General features: G+C 38.4%; 1 protein-coding gene across 1 annotated transcript in view; it reads right to left on the bottom strand.

Annotated features, from left to right (window-relative positions):
* The window catches only part of PRKN (parkin RBR E3 ubiquitin protein ligase), an 887,769-nt gene that overhangs the window by 13,865 nt on the left and 857,564 nt on the right, over window positions 1–16,340 (bottom strand). Inside the window, exon 10 of the mRNA XM_062573703.1 lies at window positions 8,540–8,626. Within this exon, the coding sequence (XP_062429687.1) occupies window positions 8,540–8,626 (87 nt within the window). The remainder of the gene's footprint in view (window positions 1–8,539; window positions 8,627–16,340) is intronic.

The following is a 16,340-nucleotide window of genomic DNA, read 5'->3' as shown; positions in this document are numbered from 1 at the left end:
ACCCAAATAATAAAAACTGAGGTTGGACTTGAAGATGGTAGGCTTGGGAACAGACTTGAAGAGCCTGGCCTTAGTGAGCAAGGCCCCTAATTTAGGGTTAGATCTGAGAAAGGCAGCATCTCACAGGTTTAGAGTGAAGTGGAAGTTAGGTTTTATAGCTATAAACTTATAGCTTGCAGGTTAAGGTTTACAATATGTAGCTTTGCAGCTTAGCAAAAATAGTATTGCTGTTTCTTGGGAGAGGCTGCAGTCTTGGTGCTATGCCAGCACCACAGCTTAGGACCTGTCCAGGTTTGCCTGGACCTATTTTGGCCTGACTGGAGATTTGTTTTATCATGTAACAGCAACCATCTAATGGCCAGGTGACTATTATTTTGCTTCTGCTTTAGCTTTTGCTTTGTTTTGTATAATTGTGTAGTGTAACAATGTTATATGTATTTTTGCAACTAAAAGATAGTAATGACAAGTACAGATACTCTGTGCAGAATGAACTACCTGTGATCCCAGAAAGCAGCACAGAGGAGCAAAGGCATGGGATGATATCACAGTCCTTGGAAGCATGGACACAGGATGATACTGAAGTCCCTAGGGTTATAAACAGCTCTACAGTAGTTAGTTACCCAAATGCAACCTTGGGAGCCGGGCAAAATTGGTTGCAGGGGTGACAAAGAGAACAAAGAACAAGTATTTAACATGCATAAAACACACCAAAGAGAATAAATTTGGATGCAATATGTACTTGCAGACCAAGAAAGAGTGTTTTAGTAATCATATAAAAGTTGCCTCAAACATATCCCATAGAGAGAAGAAACAACTAACGCCAACAACCTGCTCCTCCAAGTGAAGGACTCACCATGCCTGCCGCAATCTGCCCCATTGAACTCTCAAGCTTCAAAGCCACAGGGGCAGTGGGACACCAGAGAAATAGTTGGATACTAGAAGGCTTGCATACACCTCATTGTAATAATACGTAATTTGAACAACAAGTGCTGGTATCATTTTAAGTGGACTAATAATAGTTCTTTGATTAGCTTGCTAAGACTAGCAATAGTCTTGGTAAGACTAGCAATAAATTCTTGACTTTGCATTGACAATGACCCTGTTCCTAAATGAACACCTTTAGCCCATAAAAAGATCTTGAACGTAACCAGCTTGTGGGAATTCACATAGCCTATTCTGTAACTTGTGCACAGTAAATTGGTAAGAAGCAGCAGGAACCAAAGAGGTAAGTTTAGTGTTGGATTTTGCCAGATCATGAGTTTTGCAGAACTAGGGCTACTATAAAGAACTGTCTGAGCCAGGATTAAGGCTTGGGCTAAGACTGCTTGAGCAGTGGTGCAGATTTAGGATCACACAGGTTTAGGGCTGGAATGAGAGGAGACTGCTATTTTACAGTGGCTACCTAACACAGCAGGTGAAAGGGAAGGGCATGGGAGCTTTTAAACTCAATATTGACTACTTAAGTCCACCATCCATTTTAACTGGTAGAAGTTACTGGCAACATCCAGTAGGCAGACCACTACTTGAATGAATGGTTCCTCCAACTTCTAGAGCTGATACACACCCCCTAAATGAGAACTAGGAGTGAAGACTGGTATCAGGTATACTTGAAAGTTGTGTTTTCGTTTTGCACCATCCCTTTTATAACAATACATTTCCAATTTTGCAATCTACAGATCCTTTTGCAAAGTCAGGATGAATATGTATATTTGTCCCTTTAAACTCTGTAAAAATGTAAGAGCAAATTCAGTGGAACTCACATATGTGAGGTATATCACTTCTCCAGAAGCAACAGTTCTATATTAAAAGTTGTGGGTGAATAATTTCTAGGAGCCCTGCAAGTTGAGACAAGTTAAGCAATCTTAGAGACTAGAATTAATCTCTCCACTGGACTCTAAGGCTTGGTGTGAGAGTTCATATTGCTTGGTGCTAGCATCCTTCAGGAAAAGAACTGGTAGTACAGGAATAGCTTGACTTTGGATTCATTCTAGTATAAAACAGTTTTGCATTGTACCGACAGGGATTTTCAGTATGAGTTTAGCCAGGAAGGCCAAGCTCAGATGGAGATGAAAGGTGACAAGGCCAGCATTAGGGTTGCAGCTGGATTAGGATATGTTCTGACAGGATCTTAAGAGCTGGCACAGGAGAGACTAGTTGGTGAGTTTTAATCTCTCAGCCACCACAGATAGTCTACATAGGCTTAGGTCTATGGCTGTAGCTAGGCTATGGTAAATGCTGCAGTTTGTTCAGGTGAGATGAACTAGATTTACATCTGGGTCCTGCAAAAGTTGCCAGACTGGGTTTGGGGGGTTATGCTACGAGAGGTGATGACTACAGGTTACTGGAGGGATTTATGTGCAGCTGTATTGTAGAAACCCCTCATGATGTTATTTTTTTCTCCTTACTAAATTCATTGCAATGCCTGAAGAAGCAAAACTCTCTAGCAAGCTTTACTCTTTTTACATTCAAAAACTCATTGGCTTGCCAAGACAAGATAATCAACAGATAAAACCATCTTGAGGAAAGCTGGCCCACAGAATTATTTATAACCCACTGCATCCACTTTATGCAAAATCTTTTCAAACATATATGTCTCTATGCCTCACATTCTGTTGACTCACTTACCTTTGTGCCACTTCTACATCACTATCATTACTATTGCTATTACAGTTTGACCTTGCAGGTGTCTTATCAATGTGCGAAGTATCAAAACAGCCCTTGGAGCTAGTCTCTACATGTTCAAATATATATTCACATCTTTACTGTCCAGTTGCTAGCGAGCAAGAAGATACATTACATTTCCTGGTAAAGAGTGAGCTGCCTAGAAAGATTTTGTGCTAGTGAAGTTTGCCTAATTTTAAACTGAAGATTTCTAGAGGAAGTTCATTTATGTCTAGATTTGCTATCAGTACAGACTGTGTAAATGTGTAAAAAGGGGCTAGGAAGCCTGGTTTTGTGGTGTAGATAGCAGAGACTATGGAGCTTTTCTAGACCTAAATCTAGCTGGAGTCTCTGCACTAGGATGAAGGCTAGGGTTAGGATTAGAACTGGGGCTAGAACTGTAGCCTGAGGGTTACTTTTGTCATTGTGTTTCTGTAGGCATTACTGTATTACGAAAAGGATGGAGGTGGACGGACTACATTTAATATAAAAGCTGAATGAGATTGCTTACCTTTGGATAACAGAAATGTTAGGAAAGGAGTTAAGAGTTGGTTTGACACAAGTTTAAGAGTTAAGTTTGGGACTGGAAGCAAAAGAGGCTTCCTGAAATGATTAGGATCCAGCAGGAGCACCTGTCCAGGTTTAGCTCTGAGTTGGCAGAGGTTATTGAGTTAAGATGAAGACTAAGGTTAGGGTTGGATTAAGGATTATCAAACCAGAGAATAGAAAGTAATGAATACTAATTAGGACTACAGTTAGAAGGAGCTCAGAGATCCATTTTGGACAAACACTGATACCAAACAGCAAGCACCAGCCAGATCCGTCTCACAGGACAGATTTAGGCCTGGCAGGAATCACTGAAATGGAGGTAGGGTTTTGGTTCAATTAAGTCCCTTATAATTTTTTTAGGGTTGGGCAGATAAGGATCCCTAGGATAGACATTACAGACCAAAGTGATTTAGCTCATGCAGGCAAAGGAGACTCATCAAGTGCTCAAGTGCTTTTAAAGACAGAAGTAAGTTATGGGCTTCTTTGACTTTCTATCCTTTTTGTGAATAGAGAGAGTTGGTCTGACACATAGAGTGTTAAAAAATGTCAGTGCTGCTAAAATATATGCTATGGGGAAAAACGGACATTACTTATACCTAACACTATAGTGCTATAGTCCCAAATAGAGCTATTTTATGTACAATTTTTTTAATTTATCCATATACCTATAATATACCTATAATCTAATGTACATAACTATCTTCTCAATAGTTTGGGGATTTCAGTGAAAGCTTAGCTTAATGTCATTATGCTCAAGTTACATTTTTGCAAAGAGATACCAGGCAAGATGCATTTTCTTTGTACTCACTGGGAGCGCAGGATTCTGAATTATTTTGCTCAGCCTGTGCTTCAATTGAAAAAGATTATGCTTTTCTATTTTGTTGAAGAGTTGCAGGAGATCTTCTTACCACAGCAAAGAAGTTTTTATGATCATTTGCTTGGAATTACATTTATATTGTAGAGGAACTCCAGCATAGTGGGTTAGTTGTAGGAGGTTGTTATTCACCTGTGAATTTGGACAGATTATGCAATTTTCACACTATAGCCATTAAGATTGGAAAAGGCAGCAGTTGACAGTCCATTAGCAAGCTTTTTTTGTCCTTTAGTGGTTTGCCATTTCCTGCTTTATGCATTTTGAAAAGTGCACACTTTGCTAAGGTGCACACATACAGGTATTTACCTAGAATTTTTCTCCTTACTCAGCAAAAAGTCATTTGTCCAATATTTCATTCAACAAACTACATTTGCTTCCAGTAACTATAAAGTTATTATCTTTACTGGGTCATTGATCCCATCATGTACATTGCACATTTTAATCCATCAAATATGATTACCTCTAACACCCCAACCTCCAAAGAGCTTTAAGAAGCTGTTACAATTTTTTTCTTAAAAAAAAAAATTGTCAACTGAAGTTGCCAGGGATACATTTTCTTTTCCCTAAAATTATGCAATTTATACACTAAGATGAGAAACAATCAGTCCTGCACCAGTAAATGCTTAAGCCGAATATCTGATGGCCTATCGGGACTAAAAATGGACACTTTAGTGGACACTTTAGAGGGTCCCAATGCAATAGCTGGGAATAGGCCTGAAAGACCTTGATATACCAGTATTTAAAGCTAAGTTATCCTCTGTGTGCCTATCCAAGTTTTGCCTTTTCTACACCAAACAGCAAGCAATACCCTCTAACTTCCCACTTTTTAAGTTTCAAATGCTTTTTTTTTTTTTTTTTTTTTTTCCCCCGGATAGCCTTAAGCACCCACCATTCATGGCCTTTTGCTTTGTTTCTCTCATGTCCTGTAGCAGTGGCTGCCCTGTTCCTTCCTCCTGCCAACCGACCTCGTGTCGCTCCTCTGTCATCCTCACTGCTTCCCAGTTCCCCTGGCTCTGCTACCTCCTTTTGGTCTCAGGTTGCCTCTTTGTGACATTTGGCCCAATGAATTGCCCCTCGCCCCCAGCCACCATCCTTTCTGCCTCCTGTACCCTCTTGCTGTCCCATGTCCCCTAACAGGTCCATTCCCTTTTGTCCCTCTTCCTTCTCTTTCTGGAGCTCCTGTCGTATCACTAAAAGACCACAGGCAAGTGACAGTGTCTTCAGCTCTCATTGCCATCAGTGCCTGGATTTCACGGAGACTCGAAATGCCTCCATATCAGCCTCTACCTCTCTCCCCCAAGCTGCTCCTTTTCTCAGACTTCCTGATATGCTGTCAGGACACTGCTAGCCTCCCTGTCCTGCCATCCCCTGGGACTCCCAGGAAATATATTTCCTGGGTATCCCTACCTAGAAACAGATTTCTAGGTATTCCCTACCTAGAAACAGATGGTCAAAGATAAAGCAATCCATCTCCCTGCCCTAACAAACAGTACAACATTAGAAAATTGTCTTTGACTCACAGGGTTCTGCCGCTAATAGGGAGAGGGCCAGAAAGAACAAAAAAGCAGGTGGGTAAATGTCTAAATTAATTTCAGTGAAATAAATGGAGTCCACAATGCCCTTCTTTCCATATATGTCTCATAAATATGTTTTGTATGCATGGTACATGAGTGTTTAGTGATGGTAAACATGAGGTTTTAGTGATGCTTTCCGGATGAAAACAACATCTCATCAGCACTTTGGCCTGTATTATTTTATCTAGCTTTCTATTTGCTCTGCTGTTCACACAAAGCAAGGGAAACATTCTTTCGGTGGTACATCTCCACCTTGTGGAGAAAATTAATTATTGCAACCCTCTTAGTTTCCAAGAGAAAAAGTAGGCTGGCTGAAGTCAATGAACTCCAGTTTAGGTTGAAGTCTAAATGAATTTTAGTCTTGTTTATCTGGGGAACCGATTTGCATAGTTGCAGCAGGTATTCTGGGATCACCACTTAGCTATTCTGGAACATCTCTTTGAGACTACAGGGAAGCTTTTCAGAAACAGTTGCCGTGTTCACTCTACATTGGAATAGCTTTCTAGTCAACTTTCCTAAGTCAACAGATCTTCTTGGATGCAATTTATGTGCTAGAAACTGGACTAGATGAACATAGCATAAATATTGTCTCTCAGGCGAACACAAGGCAATACACAAAAGTTTAAAATAACCACTTCTTCCTGATGTCTTTTGACTTCTCCCTGTACACCTTTATTTTTTTCCCCTAGAGCATGCAAATAGTATAAACTCTAACTTCCACACAGCCAAGTTTGTTGAAATTAGTTGTAAGGTGCCATGACTGGTCACAGCCTTCAGTAATCTAGGCAAAAATGAACGTAAGTCTCTCCAAGATGAGGGGCAATGGCTGAGACGACCTTGCCATCCTTCGCTGACACATAAAAGAAGAGAGTGTGGATAGCACCCTAGGGAACTCTCCAGCCACGTAGAGGGGAGATTGCACTTCCTACAGTGACTGGAGGAAAGAGGGGTAACTACTGAGGGGGGGCTCCTAGGCTGAGGGAACCATCCTCCTGCTTTGACAATCAGTTAGGTATGGCAAATAGTGAGGAGTTGTCAATGAGCTCTGAATAAATACATTACTGAGCTTAATTCACCTTTTCTGGAACAACTTTTCAGACTGCCTGGTGGAGAGGTAGTTAATACAGATACGGCTATTTTCTGTTCAACTTTTCAAAATTTTCTTTGAGAATCACAAATGACACTTTTTTTAATAAGCATCAATAGCATAGTGAAAATAGTGCTCACTGTTCGTGTTGTGACATATTTAAATTTTAGCTCTACTTAATTCAGATAAGACACTGAGCCTTGGTAGCCAGTTTACCAAGGCTATTGGCTGTTTTAGTTTAAGTATCTCTCAATTTCTCTGTTTAAAGCTGTTTTGTTTTTACAGAAATGGCAGTGGAAACAGTGTTGTAAAGCTATTGCAAGCAAAAAGCGATCTTTCTTCATAGATTGTAGGTAAGCTGTGAAACCCGTTGTTACAGGGTACTGCAAATCCTGGAAATATATATGGCTTCAAAACAGGGATTGCATAAATAGATGGAATAAAAATTTGCTGCTGGCTAAACACAAAATACCACATCTGAGTCACAAATTACTAGAGGCTGGAAAAGTATTCAGGAAATGGGGCATCACTGCACTCTTGCACTCTTCTCTACGCATCAGTGCCTGATGCCTCGCTGTGAGAGACAGCATACCACGCTAGATGAATTGTGGGTCTCATACTGCACAGCTGGTTTTATGTTTCAGTGCACTGGGGGTAGATGTCGTAAGCCACTGGGCTACAGGCTGTTTAATTCTGGCTCAATGAATGTTTAATTCTTCGTACAAAGTAAAAGAGCTTCAACAGGAAAGGTTAAAGGGAATAGCTTCTGCATAGCCTAGTGCAGGGTTCCCAAAGTATGGTAAATGAAGCATCTAATGGTGACACATGGCAAAGCTTCCCAGTGGGTCCCAGCTCGCTCCTCGTCCCTGCCTGCAGGGAGGTCCACATACGAGCTGCGCATGCGGGGCAGACAGCTGACCACCAGCCCCCTTTCCCCTTTGGTACCTGCCCACAGCCCACATCTGCACACTGGACTGTGTGGGAACTCAGTGGTCAAGTCTCCTTGTAGCACCAAACGTGTAAGACATTTGAATCTTAGTTTTCCATTTCCTTTGGGAGCACCCCAGTCATCAATGTATGAGATATTTAGGGGTAATCTCTCTCATTTTTTGCATTCTTCCTGCTCCTGCCTCATTTTTTTTTCTTTTTTTTTTTAAGACTACAGTTTATTTTGCATAGAGAACAGGGAAAATGAAATCTCAAAAAAAAAAAAAAAAAAAAAAAAAAAAAAAAAAAGAAAAGAAAAAGAAAAGTGTTGGTTAAGAAAAACTATTTTCTGTCCAGGTCTATATACAATAGGTACAAAATTATAGAACAGCCTAGAGTAATGATCACTTAACAACTTCCAGTCTAGGCATTTTTTTTTTATTATTTTCTCTAAGCTAAAATATAAACTACCAACAGGATTTTCAGCCTAGGCTATATAAAAACCCTGCTGTCCAGTCCAAACCCATATGCCTTCCTGACTAGTGCACTGAATATAAGCTGAAAGGCAGCAAGACTGCAGAAAGCATTTCAAAGATGCTCACATTGAATAGGAGACAACCTCCAAAGCCCACAAGGAAGGCCTGTTCTTTGTAAATCGATGGCAGAGCAGTGTGTGTTTCTGACAGAACTCAACTGCTCTATCAATCAAAGTGTCTGAAATCCACAGCAAAGCCAATTCGGCAGCTCCAGTGACTGGAGTAATTCAACATGAACATAATTGCTTTTACTTAGGGTTATAATTAGGACCCATTTGACAAATGCTGCTCTAGCTGGGCCAAGGATGTAATGAGTAATGGGGCTCCCTACCTTCTGGGCCACAGCTCCCTGCACGCCAAGGAGAGGGCTGCATTCCCCTTCATGGTACTCTTCCTTACATTCACGGCAGAACACAAACTGGAAAACAAAGCAAAACACATCAGTCATAAAAACACATTAGGAATATAGACAGCAGATTACAATCAGAGAGAGCCATACAGCAGATGAGCTCTTGCCTTCCTCATCCTCTTCAATTTCCATAATCCTCCTAATTATGCATCTTACTATACCATCTGATCATTAACATAACAATTTTGCAGTTATTATGATATGTTCCTTAAGTGAAATAAAATAAATATCATTATTAAAAATAGAGTTTTGGTATATGGTCCATGTAGGAACATAAAGTCATACTAGATACTTCTGAGTGTGTTTCTCCTACAGTGAAATCTATTTATACAAGAAGGGTGTTGGCTGAAACATGCAGTTCAACTTTACAGTGTTTGCTAATGGATGTAGTTTATAGAGATAATTCTGGACAGATCACATTCTCTATGGAAATATTACTGAATTTAGTAGGAGATGATAACTTTATATGTCATTTGAAATATGATTTTATAGAAAATTGTATCATTTCTGTGGACTTTTATAGAGTGGCTTAAAAAAAATCTATAGAAAGAACACAGTGATTGGTTACCTACATGAGCTTTAAGAGACTACCTCTAGACCCTTACTGAATTTCTAGCAGTTGTTCAGGTTTCATCTTGCTTAAATTCTATTGTTCTTCATACACGGTTTCATCCAAAATAATGTCTTTTGCAAAAGAGTAAAACAATTGTCCATCTCTTAGGTTGAGCTGCCACTGCTACCTAAACTGGTTCATATATATCAAGTTTGATGCATTTCTTTTTTTACTCTGAAATGAAGATATCTGTCTTGACATGTGACAAAATCTTTGACCCATCAATGCTGCATTAATTTTTATGTCTCTGCAGGTAAGAGGAAAAGTCAATAACATAAAATGGGTCTTATGCTGTTCTAAAACCATGCTGTCTTGATACCCCTCCAGACTCTGAAAGACATCTCACTAGTGAGCAATTTTGACTAGCATTATAAGCAAGAGTGATAAAACAGCCGTGATTTATAGATGCAGAGCTGTATTCACAGGTAGTGAATAAGGATATCAGGAGGACATGACACTGCAACATTTGTTCGCCACGAATATGATCTTTTGAAATTTTGTTTTGAATTCCTTCAAGCCTCATTGTCACTTTCATAAGAACCATTGAAAATCGTATTTCATCTAAAGAAACTAGACTTTTATGAAAACCAGCATTATGAAAGTCCAAAAGGGTTGATTCTGTTATTCAGAAAGTCAGGGGAATTTGAAGGGGAGGAATGGAGTGAGTGTTTTATCTTCCAGTGATATCAAACAAAATCACCAGTTTGCTTTCCTATCTCTTCTATTCATTGTTTTTCAATCATTTCAAATGTTTTATTTTAATTAACAGTGACCTGCTAATTCATTTCTGCTTGCTATCAAACAGTTTGATGAAGGAGGCACTTCTGCAAGGTATGTTGTATGAGAGGCTGTATTATTATATTATAATATCATTTAATAACAATAATAAACTCAAATATTTGTACTATAGTAGTGGTAGAATTGTACTGTTTCAGCCATGGTGAGCACTGCCCAAACACATATACAGAGGAACTCTCTTGATACCTAGCATGTTAAAGACATTTTATCATTTAACAATTAATGTTGTGGCCAGGCTTAAGTGTGCTTCCCACCATATGTGTCCCCTTCTCTTTTTACTTCTTGGACTTTTTATTTCCTTTTGAACACATTTGTCTGAAAATATTTGTCTGAAAGTGTTTTGTATACAGTTGCTGTAACTGCCTTATCACAAAATGCCTTAGCTTCCTTTTCTCCCTCTTCTTGCACAATTCCCTCCTCTCTCTCTCACCCAATTCTCATGCAAGTGGAATTTTGCATATCTCATAAAGCTTAAAAAGGAGGAAATACTGAAAAAAAGGACATACATTGTAAAGATATTCCAGCTGCCTCACAATGCAGTCTGTGTGCTGTTCCTATGTATTATAACAATGCTATTCATAAACTCATGCTGTACTGTTTAAAGGAGTAATATGCATTTTTTTCATTCTAGCAGATATTTTTTCATTCTAGCAGACATTTTTTAAACTTACTTTTAAAATAAAATATCCTCAGGAGCAAGACCACAGTGCTGATCACATTTTCCCCATACACCTTCTCTAATGGAAATGTGCATGACTGTGTATACTATAACAATTTTATATCCTGCAAGTAAGTCCATGACAGATTCTGTTGCATGCTTGTGATGAAGTCTGATTTTTTTGGTGACACAGGATACTCTTTTCACATCTTATTAGATAATGGATGAGATGTAAAATCCCTTTTATGGCAAAGGAATCCCTGCAGGCTGATCAGTTTTTCAGAATAAATAAGCATCTCAAAAAAAATGCATTAAACACTCCTTTTTATGGCAAAGCATCCATCATAAAGAAAATGCATGTCACAACAAAGAGAAGTTTGTGATAGTTTCAATCGTTTTTTACATTCAGACATGGAAAATATACTGTTTCAGGAATGAAATGTAGCAACTGCAAAAATGTTGTCCATTAAGCTGTACTTTGTGTCTTCATTAATATTAATAAAGTTAGTATGCCCATTGAAAGAAAAAGATTTAAGTTGTTTAGTCAGGATTTAACACTTTTTCATAAATTTGATATTAGTATGTGTTTAAAAATTATGTTAAGTAGTGTAATTACTAATATTAGCCATATTTTCTCTCTTATTTGCCAAGAAGACTGACAGATTACTCTGATAATAAAAACTGTTCACAATCTTTGTGTGTTTAGCACTTATTGTTGCTACTCCTGAAAGGTTCTTTGGTTGGAATACAACCAACAAAAAGAATAAATCCCAAAGGTCTCAAACCTACTCTCTAGGTTTATGCATTAAAATGAGGATTAGTAGGGAAATGCCCAAAGCGCTTAAGGAATTTAGGCATTGGAAATTAATATGATCTCTGTCTGGGCTTTTGAATATCTATAAAAATGTGTGAGAGGGACCTAAAAAGAAATCCTGAATCAGGGTGGTGAAACCAAGATATTTTCTCAATTATTTCTGTCTGGGCCTTTCATGTGGTCTTAAGTTTGGAAGGGAGAGCAGAATGCAGCACTTATTTTGGATGAAAGAAAAATGACTTGTTTTTTTTTAAGTACACTCATTTTTTAGAAACACGATTCTGCCATTTCCTTTTTCATAACTTTTCATAGATCTGCTTTTTCTTGGACTGAACATGATGCTTCTCATTCTCTCTCTTGCTAACTGCAAACTCCTCCTCTTTGGTCTCTGGCAATGATAATGTCTCCCTGTGACTTGTCAAATGTCACTGTTAAAATCAGCTTGCATCCAAAATACTTCAAATACAATACTCCTGTTTCTGAATCCCTAAAAATTTGAGCTTCCTACTGTTATTTTTAAGTTACCCTCAGCTCAGATATTCCCTTTCTTTTTCACTCTTACCTGCTTCTCTCTACATAGCAAAATGAAGACAAGGTTGTAGCGAGGTGCTCCTAGTCAAGGTTTAATCTGCAGCACTATTGGTGCACTGCTAAGGACTTCCGTGTGAGCTAGTGACTCAAGAATATACACAGATTTCTTGCGAGGCTTGTGCAATCCATGATGAAATTTGGGCTGCCACGTTTTTACTGACACAGTTATCACTATTAGCTAAAGACATGCATGTATATAGTTTGGTGAAAGACTATCTTCAAGTCTAGATTAAAGACATCAGGTGAGGAAAGACCTACTCATACCTCATGAACAGTGTTTTAACAACTATTCAAAATTGCTGTTCTAAATTGTATCTAATTTATAATTTGACTCTTTCTGTATATAGCTTCCAGCCACTGCTTTCTGCTTTGCATTTCTCTGCTACAATAGCCTTTCAGTATCACATATTTTCTTCCTATGAAGATATCTATCTATTATAACCAAGCTACCTCCTAATCTTCTTTAGGCTGAATGGAGGAACTCTGAGTTTCTCACTGATTAAGCCATTCCTCCTCCTCAGCCCACCCCCAGACCCAAATCATATCCATGCTACTTTTCTGGGGACTGTCTTGTATTTGTCATTAATCATCATTTCACTAATCTCTGCATCGTTCCTATCGACTGAGTCTTTATATTTATTTCTGGATCACTGACAAATATTGAATAGTGACATGTTTATTATCAAGCCCTCTTGAATCCACTAGCAATAACGTGCTGCTCAGGGATTCTCCCCAGAAAAGGTATCTCTGCACGACCACTACCCCATGCCACACGTGTGTGGTCACATGGTAGTGGTCAGACTATGCTGCTGCACAAACTCTCTTCCTCATCATCATTTCAGTTGGAACTCAGTTCCTTAAAGTCCTTTATTGACATATTTCCTTATCAGAATATTCTATAGTTTGAATATAAATTGTTTTCTTTTCGTATAAAACTTTTAATCTAATAATAGAATGAAATTAGTTTCTCCTGATACAGCCTAATGTCATTAAGAGTATATTGATTAGCATGTTTATCAAGACTGTTTGTCTTCTCGGTTTGTCTACCTTTTCTCTTTGACCTTCCCTCATTCAGTGCTGGCTGTCTAGACCAATCACTACAGATGGGAATCATGAAAACTAAAGCTACTAAATGAAGGCAGGATCAGCATCTCTCTGCGCCCCATGGAGCTTTCTGCCATTAGGGTAAATCTTGTTTGCAAGACAGGAAAAGCTTCCTCAAAAGCAGGACAATATGAATGAAGGAAATTGAAGGAAATTCACAGATCTTACCATCTTTCACTTATATGCAGGGCTTACAACTTCTATCTTGCCTTCTCGGGGAAATATGTATCACAGGAACTCAACCTTCAATATCTCTACCCACTCTTTCCTCCAATGAAAGTCCATAAAAGCAAAACAAAGAAAGAGTGCTCTCTTACAGTCATAATTCAGGCTGAAGGTGAAATAAACCGCAGATGGCAGGTAACAGTTTTATTATTTAATGAGCTGCCAGAAAATTCATATAATGTGCTGTTGTAATGTGGGAAGCCTATAGCCTTTAGAGAGAATACTAGGTAAACTAAGTATAAGCTAATATAGAGAGAGAGCTAGTCAGTTTTGCATTTGAGAACAGTTTGGTAATATGTTACACATCAAAGCAGAAAAATGTAACATTGTGGGATACTTTTGTGGCTTTGATCATGAACCCATCAGAGCATTTTGGAATTGTGAGCAAATCTGTCCTATTTACAATGTTTACAGTGCTCCTGAAGCAGAAAAGTACTATTATTCCTATTTTAGTGATTGGGGCCTAACTGATAGAAATCCATAGGCCCAAGATCCTTAAAATTTGAAGATCTTAATTAAATTAATGTGGAAACCTGAATACCATTGAGGATTCACACCAAAGAAGCCTGTCCAAGGCCTCACAGGAGCACTGTAAAAGAGAAGATTTGCAGTTTTTAGACACTGAACTCCCCTATAATAATCTAAGGTTATTGCTTGGAAGAGCCACACTTTGGTTTCATAAGGTCAATCCTCAATCTAATAAAGGTAACAGCCATACTGTTTCCATGCTTTGTTGTTTTGGGGAAATGAAAATGTGATGGGGGGAGTGCAAATAAGTAGACAGCACAAATCGTACAGAAGCTCATATGAATTCCAAACAGCAATTGCTTAGCTGTATGCAGGGAATGTAGATTTTCTTTTTTTTAATCAGGCCATCATGATTTTTTTAGCTAGATTTTTGTACCTGGAGAGTGTTTAATTAAATAGTACAAATAAAACACTAGAAAGGCAAGAGATTATTTCTCTTCACCTGATGACATGATCATCTGGTCAAAAAAAGATCTTGAAAATGTGAAATATAATAAGGCATCAAGGCTTTTGACTACAAGGTTTTTGTAGTCAAACTATAAGCTGCTGATTGGAGTAAAGATTTATAGTTAAAGTATAGGTATGCCTTAAGGCAAATCAAAGCCTCCAGAGAATGACATATACAAAGGCACTGCCCATGCTACCCAATGTCATCTCTCTTTATAGTATATTTCCACTTAGGAAAATATAACTTTCAATTGCACTTTACAAAGTATAAATTACAATGTCATAGTGAAACATGCCTACAGAAAAGGTATTTTTGTGGGAAAAGAAAAAAACTAACTCCCAAATTTCACAAGAAATGGTTCTATATGCTATATATACCTTGAGTAAGAGAGCAGTCTGATTGCTTGGCTAGAATTCAAACCTGCATAAATACAGACTAAGCATTTTGTAGTTTGAAACTCTGTACTTTGATATTTCTTTCCATCCAAAGTCAATTATCCCCCCCCTTTATTTTTTCTTTTTCTTTTCCTTTTTATTTATTTATTTTTTTTTAGCAGAATGTCACAGTCCTTGCTGAACTACTGTTGTGAACTACACATTTGGGGTATTGGATTGACTTTGCCTCTGGCACTTTGTTACATCAAGCACCAAGTGTGAGACTGTCAGCCATATGCCCCATTTTTTGGTATTTCTTGTGCTTACAGCAAAAACCTTTAAAAACAGAATATTTACTATTTGCAGTAGCCATGTTTACCTAAGATTTGTGGCTTTGCCTATTGTAAGTTATATAAAACCTTGCAAATACTACTATAAAGATAAATACCACAGTAGAAAAAGTATCCATTTTTAATGACACCAGCTTTACCAGATATAATGCAACTGCAAAATATAGTAGTATTTGTAGAACAATCTTGGTCTTCTTCCTTATCATAAGGTACACACACTTACTATTCATATTTCATCTAAAATCAAATTTTTGTGAGGCGAACAACAATCTATCAAAACATGGTGTCAAAAATATAGTTGCAGTCTCTGCGCAGCTTTTGCAATCTAAGGCAATTTGCCTCAACATTATAAGTGGCAATTTTCTATAAACATTAAAAGCTTTAAGTATAGGACTGCATCAAAATGTCTTAGAGCTTTCCATGTTTTTCTCTTGAATCTAAAAGTGAAATTCTGCCTGCTGAGTAACACAAAATGACCTACAGGCTCATTTGCTAAGAGGTATGATGGTATTCATAACCAGATTCTCTTCAGCGAGTGCTGAAGAATTTGCATCTGCAAACAGGCAGCCTTTCCTGGAGCCTTCCTGGCATCAGACTATCTTATCCTGTAAGACAGATTGGTAGCATGGATGGCATAAGCTCAGAGTACATCTCTCAGACCTCTCCAGATCTCCTGATTACTGATTTATGTGGATAGGCAATCTTATCTGGCCACCCTAGCCCCCTTCTGAATTGCCCCACATCTACACACACAGGTATTGCACAGTCTTGTTCTTAGTACATTGAGTGGATGTGGGGCAATCTAGCCCATTCCAGGAAAAGAGAATGAAAAGCCTATAAAACACTACTAAGGAAAATCTGTAATGCGATTATGTGGTATATTGATAGTATGAAAAACATCCATTTGTGCTGTTATGCGTACATAATAGAGACAGATCTTGTCATCACCAAAAAAACCTCATCTGATAATTGACTACCCAGGGCAAATATGAACTCTCAAACTCTGCAAAATTTTTGAAGTGGACCTTTTTTTTTTTCCTTGGTTGTTTTTGACATAGCCCTGGCAGAAGTGCACATTTACGGTGAGCAGAACAATGCTCTGCACTGGGCTACTGGGAAGAGATGCCCAGGTTTGATGCTGACCCAGCTACCACTGGGAAAGCCAAAGAAGCAGCAGCAAGGTAGGCAGCTGCCTACAGCAGCAGACTGCCAAAGGCAGC

This window comes from Rhea pennata, chromosome 3 (assembly GCF_028389875.1).
Source record: "Rhea pennata isolate bPtePen1 chromosome 3, bPtePen1.pri, whole genome shotgun sequence".
NCBI classification, from domain to species: domain Eukaryota; kingdom Metazoa; phylum Chordata; class Aves; order Rheiformes; family Rheidae; genus Rhea; species Rhea pennata.
This window is presented reverse-complemented; position numbering and strand designations above follow the sequence as displayed.